We start from the raw sequence: 7,033 nt of genomic DNA, 5'->3' as shown, positions 1-7,033 counted from the left end.
GGTGTCTTTGGAATAGTCAGCCGTTATGCGGATTTCATATTTTTCCATCCAGAAAGGTCCGTGATTTCACGCTGCTTAAAGGAGTTGGCGAGTCTGAGCGTGACGTAGCAGGCATGCGATGATCGGGCAGGGTTTTAAGGCCCCGTCAGGACGTTTCAGACCTACTCTGTGCGCTCGCTGAAATTCCAGTGGCGGGTCAAAAGTCAGGACAGAGCCAAGGAAGGCCTGTACATCTGATCCCTCCTCATTTTCCGGAAATACAAAAAGGCGGATGTTATCTTTTCGACTTCTGTCTTCCAGGTCCGTTATTTTACTCTGAAGTTGGAGAAGGTCCTGATCCCTGTCCTGTACTGTCGTCATGTGAGCTTCCAAGGTCTCCATGCGATGCTCCAATCCCGTCACTCTGGATTGGAAGCCTGCAATGTCCGAACGCATGGATTTGGTCTCCCCAGAGTCAGGGAGGATATGGAGGCGTCCATCCCCTCAATCCGGCGGCTGACAGCGGTGATCCCCTGTAGTATCCAGTCCATGGTTGTAGGATGTTCCTTGTCAGACATAGTAGGAGGCTGGGTAGGAGTTGAGGGTGTGTTGGATCCCACTATGGGGGAGACAGGACGCTTGTGTTGGATTGCCTCGGAAAATAGCAGTTGTCACACCGGTCTGCCTGCGGAATGGTGTCCTGTCTTGCCACCGGGCATTTCCAGCCCAGCTTGTAGGAGAAGCCCTGTAGAGCCCAGGCCGCTCTCCCCTCCCGGGGACTGGTGAGGTTGTTGGTGCACAGGCCGGTCGGCACTGGGTCCTCCTTCTTTATTCCTGTGCGGAGCTGGTGTCTTCTGTGATGTGCAGAGGTCCCCCAATGATGCCGGTTAGGAGAGCTGCATTGAGGGGCATGAGGAAAAATGGCAACAGGAGCATAGGTCGGGCAAAATTGTGGGGACCAGGTGGTAAAGTGACATTGTCGGGCGACTATAGTGCCCCATTGAGAAGCGTGACGTGGGAATAGAACAGGTCCTGCTCATCAATGTTGAATATCTGTAGTGGGAGGACCTGAGATTGAGATGTCTCAAGGGATAGAGGCGGAAGACACAGGCCTCTGCTTACTTGTGTCGCAGATTTAATATTGTCGCTGTCTTTTGGAGTTTTGGAGTGTCCAGTCTGCCTTGTTCAGGAGTGGTTTCTCCTGGGGGGGGGCTTTTCCAGGTAGGGGTCTTGCTTGTTCCAAAGTGCTTGCGGGCGCTCCAATAGTTGAGCAGGGAGGGGCAGACAATGCGGGCCTGTGTCCCGACGCCCCGAATCTCTGAAGAGGGCGGTCACCTCCCCCTCTGCAGATGCAGACTCCCGTTCACGGGGAAGGGAGGGGGGAGATGGTGGGTATGGAGGGTAGATAGATAATGCAGCACTTCAGGACCGCTGATTATATTTTGGACTGTCGTCTCTGTCTTTTACTGTCCTATTCCTGAAGGACGTGGCTCCGCCCCCTCAGCCAGGCCTTCACTGCTGAGTTGTGCGGTGGTCCTCCCCGTGACTTTTTTCGGGCCCCCTCATTAGGAGCCGAGGCTCAGTACGTTTGGAGAGCCTCTGAGGTTCTTATAAATGCATTTGTGGCAGCCACGGCACCCCCCGCCTCCGTCCTGAGCCCGTCGCAGTGCGGAGCTCCCAAGTTAGGCGGCCATCTTCCGTCGTGGCCCGACCACGCCCCTGTCACATTTACTTTCAAAAGTATTTCTTGATTCAGGAAAGTGGTCCACAGCACCAGCCAAGGGCTCAGAGGCTCTGGTTTGCCTCTTGGGGTCAGGGACTACAACTCCCACAATGCACCTCTTCAACTTATGGAGTTGCTTCAGATGTCTCAAAACGTCTGGATCTTCTTCCAGAGGTCCTTCGGGGTCCTTGAAGTGTCCACAACTTGATCCAAGGTTCCAGAAGCTCTGAGTTGCTCTTTGGGAGATGATACTACAATTCCCAGAATGCACCTGGTCAGAATCCTCAAATGGCCACTGTGCTCTGGTCAGCTGGACTCTGCTTGCAGAACCTGATGCAGGGGACTCTAGGCAGTTCCTTTGTACATGTAGCAAACAGGGAGTCTTTCCTTGAAGCAGTAGAAGACAAGCAAAGTTCTTTTAGTGGTGAAGCCCAAGTATGCAGCTGGTGAAGTCCGTCAGAGTCCAGTGTCCAGGTGTAGGTCAGGGTTCCAGCAGTCTTTTTTCTTCTTTGTATTGTTCATTGTCAGGATCTGAGGTGTGGGTGCAGCTGTGCCATATTTATCTTTGCTCCTTGGTGGAAAGCAAGGGGGTCCTGGTTGTCCAATCACAGACAGGCCCCTTCCCCCTTTGATGAGCACTTCCTGGGAAGTGTGGCAAAATTCAATCCCAGGGGACAACATTCTTCAAATATCGAACATGGCTGAAAGTGATTTTTGGATGTTAGATCTGGCTGAGCTCACCCACTGGTGTGGCTAAAAAGCATAAGCACACCCCTCTCCTGCCCTCTCCCAATCTAATCAAGAGGGCACCTACTTGTCTGGGGTTGCAAGAAGTGGGGGAGGTCCTGAGCTGCTCCAAATGTCATTCTCTGCCTTTTAAGACCAGTTTGGCTGCTCTCCCCCCATTCTGTTTCACCATCTGCTCGGCAGATCTCCTCCCCCAGGCACATCATTTATGTTCAGCCCAGGCCCCTTCACACCTCATCAAGGCAGTCTGGCCAGGCTGCCAGAGGCTGGACAATTAGAGAAGGGCACTATAGAGCTGAAGTTGGCAACTTTCAGATAGAGTTGTAAAACATTTTAGCTGAACTAGTTATGTTAAATCCAACAATTGTAAGTTGTGAGATTGTATTATAATAATTAATTTGATACCAAACTCAAGGTATCTGGCACTTATGGGGACTTTGTCTCCCCATCTTAGCCTCTGGAGGTCATTCACTACACTGAGGGAAAAACAATGTTGGCTATTTTACCTCACCAGGGCTTATAAATTTTTTTTTAGAAGGCCCCTGCTTACAGTTACATGACACCCAACCTTAGGGGCACATAGGGTACACCTAAGGGGTGACTTATATATTCAAATAAGGTAGTTTAAGATTTTGGACGTAATGTTAATACCAAAGTCAAATTTGCATATATCTTTGATTTAAAATCAGCCAGCAAGGCAGGCCTGCCTTTAAAATGACACTGGGCACCTCAGCAGTGCACCTATCAATCAATCAGGAATTTGTAAAGCGCACTACTCACCCGTGAGGTTCTCAAGGTGCTGAGGAGGGTAGGGGATTAAAGGGGGTGGGATGATGTTGATACTGCTCGAACAGCCAGGTCTTGAGAAGTTTCCTGAAGGTAAGGAGGTCTTTTGTCTGGCAAGGGTGGGTGGGAAGAATGTTCCACATTTTGGAGGCGAGGTGCGAAAATGATCACTGGTTGTAGTTCTGCAGACGTGTGGGATGGTTGCGAGGGCGAGGTCGGCGGAGCGGAGATGACAGGTCGGGGAGTAGAAAGAGAGTCGTCTGTTGAGGTATTCTGGTCTGGTGTTGTGCAGTGCTTTGTGAGTGTGGGTGAGGAGTTTGAAGGTGATTCTCTTGTTGACTGGGAGCCAGTGCAAGTTTTTCAGGTGGTCTGTGATATGGCAGTGGTGGTGGATGTCCAGAATAAGGGGTCCGGAGGCGTTCTAGATGTGTTGCAGCCTCTTCTGGAGTTTGTCCGTGGTTCCTGCGTAGAGGGCATTTCCATAGTCCCATTTGCTGCTTACAAGGGCTTGGATGACTGTTCTTCTGGTTTCAGTGGGTATCCATTTGTAGATTTTTCAGAACATGTGGAGGGTGTTGAAGCAGGAGGAGGAGATGGCATTGACTTGCTGGGTCATGGATAGTGAGGGGTCCAAGATAAATCCTAGGTTGCGTGCGTGGTCGGTGGGATTCAGAGCGGTTCCGAGAGTGGCAGGCCACCAGGAGTCATCCCATGTGGAGGAGGTTAGAGCGAAGATGAGGACTTTTTTGTCTGAAATGAGTTTGAGGCAGCTGCTCTTCATCCATTCGCCGATGTCCTTCATTCCTTCGTGGAGGTTGGTCTTGGCGGAGTCCTTGGTGAGGGAGAGGATCAGCTGGGTGCCGTCGGCAAATGCGATGCTGTTGAGGTTGTGGGATCGGGCGATGTTTGAGAGCGGGGCCATGTAGACGTTGAAGAGGTTCGGGCTGAGGGATGAACCCTGGGGTATGCCGCAGATGATTTCGGTGGCCTCCGAGCGGAATGGGGGAGGCGGACTCTCTGGGTTCTGCCGGTGAGAAAGGAGGTGACCCAGTCCAGGGCTCTGTCACAGATTCCAGCATTGCTGAGGCGTGAGCATAGGGTGTCATGGCAGATGGTGTTGAACGCGGCAAAGAGGTCCAGGAGGAGGAGGGCCGCGGTTTCACCGCTGTCCAGTATGGTTCTGATGTCGTCGGTTCCGGCGATGAGGGTGGTTTCGGTGCTGTGGTTGCTTGCGGAATCCGGATTGGGAAGGGTCCAGGGTGCGGTTCTCCTTGAAGAGGTGGGTTAATTGTCTGTTGACAGTCTTCTCGATGACTTTTGCCGGGAAGGGGAGCAGGGAGATAGGCCAGAAGTTCTTGAGGCCCTTTGGGTCCGCATTCAGAGTTTTGAGGAGGGTGTTGATCTCGCAATGTTTCTAGCTCTCCAGGAAGGTAGCGGACTCAAAGGAGCTGTTGATGATCTTCCATAGTTGGGGTGCGATGACGGAGTTTGCTTTGTTGAGGATGTGGTGAGGGCAGGGGTCAGGTGCTATTCTTGATTTCGATCGTGTAATTGACGGGAGTCCAGAGGAGCAGAAATCTTGCGGTGGAAGTAGGAGGCCAGGGAGTCACAAAGGTCTTGGGATGGCGGGATGTCATTGGCATTGGAGCTGGGGTTGGAGAGTTCATTCACAACGTTGAATAGCTCCTTGTGGCTGTGTGCGTTGTTGTTATTTTGGTCTTTGAAGAAAGTTCTCTTGGCGGCTCGGGTGAGTTGGTGGTGTCTGCGGATGGAGTTTTTGAAGGCTGTGAGGTTGTCCAGAGTCTGATCTTGGTGCCACTTTCTTTAGAGTTTTCAGCAGCTTTGCTTAGATTCGTGGAGGTCGGCGGTAAACCAGAAGGCCTTTCTGTTGGTGCATTTATTGGAGGGATTCTTGACGGATAGGTCGCTCCCCCGCCGCTGCAGCTCCACCTGCCCAGGCCCCTGCCACCTGTGTGTAGATCTTAGACTCCACTCCTGCGCTTACTACTAAGTTGCCTTCTTTCTCTCTTGTTGCCTTTTTCTCTTTTCTGCCTTTATCGCTCTTTTGCCTTGCTCGCTCCCTTGCTTTTCTCGCTCTTTTGCCTTTTCTCGCTCTTTTACCTTTACCGCTCTTTTGCCTTTCTCGCTCCTTTGCCTTTAGCGCTCTTTTGCCTTTCTCGCTCCCCTGCCATTCTCGCTCCTTTGCCTTTCTCGCTCCTTTGCCTTTAGCGCTCTTTTGCCTTTCTCGCTCCCCTGCCATTCTCGCTCCTTTGCCTTTCTCACTCCTTTGCCTTTAGCGCTCTTTTGCCTTTCTCGCTCCCTTGCCATTCTCGCTCTTTTGCCTTTCTCGCTCCCTTGCCTTTCTCACTCTTTTGCCTTTCTCGCTCTTTTACCTTTACCGCTCTTTTGCCTTTCTCGCTCCTTTGCCTTTAGCGCTCTTTTGCCTTTCTCGCTCCCCTGCCATTCTCACTCCTTTGCCTTTCTTGCTCCTTTGCCTTTAGCGCTCTTTTGCCTTTCTCGCTCCCTTGCCATTCTCGCTCCTTTGCCTTTCTCGCTCCTTTGCCTTTAGCACTCTTTTGCCCCTTTCTCTCTTTTTCCCTTTTTCTCTCTTTTAACTTTATCGCTCTTTTGCCTTCATCGCTCTTTTGCCTTTTTTTCTCCCGCCTTCCCGCCTCCCCGCATCCCGCTTTCCCGCCGCTGCCCCCTTGCAGCCCCGCCCCCGCTCTCATTCGTTGTCCCCCCTCCCGCCTCCCAGCTGACCCCTCCTCCCCCCCTTCCCTCTTATGGTGGCAGCTGTGCGGCCGCGCGCAGCAGGCGCGCCGCTGGCGTGCCAAAGGCAAGCCCGTCTGCGCCTGTCCACGCCTGTCCACGCCTGGACCGTGCCCAGCGCCAGAACCCCTGGCCCCCACCGCACCCAAAACCCCCATCTTAGATACGACGTCGCCTCCCTCAACGCACTCAACCCTGGACAAACAGCCAACTGCTACCAAGCCAGCCCCAAACGCACTCATGGACCCTTCGCCTGTCAAGCCTGCAAGTACACCTTCCACCGAGCCTGCAGTCCTTCCACCGGCCCACGCACCAACAACAACCTCAAGTGCATCCTCCTCAACAGACGCTCCGTCCACAAGAACGCCATCGAATTATGGGACCCCCTGGACACGCCAGCACCTGACGTCGCCTTCATCACAGAAACCTGGATGAACGCCTCCTCGGCTCCTGACATCGCCATAGCCATCCCCGACGGCTACAAGATCACCCGGAAAGACCGCGCCAACCAAATCGGGGGAGGAATCGCCATCATCTACAAGAACTCCATCAACATCACGACCTCCACCTAAGACAACCCCCCTCGCCGCCGAACACATGCACTTCCAGATCCACACCGACCCCAGGACCACCCTCAGAGGTACTCTCGTCTACAGGCCCCCTGGCCCACGCGTCCTATTCAGCCAATCCATCACCGACTTCCTCACCCGCACGCCCTAGCCTCACCAGACTACATCCTCCTAGGGGACCTGAACTTCCACCTGGAGAAGAACAACAACATCAACACCGCCACCCTGCTCGACAACCTCGACAACCTCGGACTCAAGCAACTGGTGAACACCCCCACCCACACCGCTGGCCACACGCTCGACCCCATCTTCTCCGCCAGCAACCACATATCCTTCAGCCACTCCTCTGATCAGCCCTCAAGATAGCCACCAGTGAACACCACCAGCTGATCCGCTCCACCAAAAGGGCATCTTTCAAAGAGAGACTTGACAACAACACCCACAACAGCAAAGAACTCTT

The 7,033-nt window shown here is 53.1% G+C and overlaps 1 protein-coding gene across 1 annotated transcript; it reads right to left on the bottom strand.

Moving 5' to 3' along the window:
- Window positions 1-5,664: 5,664 nt before the first annotated feature.
- Window positions 5,665-6,162, bottom strand: LOC138287192 (octapeptide-repeat protein T2-like). Its single transcript, XM_069227553.1, has one exon. The coding sequence runs from the start codon at window positions 6,160-6,162 to the stop codon at window positions 5,665-5,667; it is 498 nt and encodes a 165-aa protein (XP_069083654.1).
- Window positions 6,163-7,033: the final 871 nt, after the last annotated feature.

Source organism: Pleurodeles waltl, chromosome 4_1 (genome assembly GCF_031143425.1).
Source record: "Pleurodeles waltl isolate 20211129_DDA chromosome 4_1, aPleWal1.hap1.20221129, whole genome shotgun sequence".
Lineage (NCBI taxonomy): Eukaryota > Metazoa > Chordata > Amphibia > Caudata > Salamandridae > Pleurodeles > Pleurodeles waltl.
Note: the sequence above shows the minus strand (reverse complement) of the source record. Positions and strands in the feature narration are given on the sequence as shown.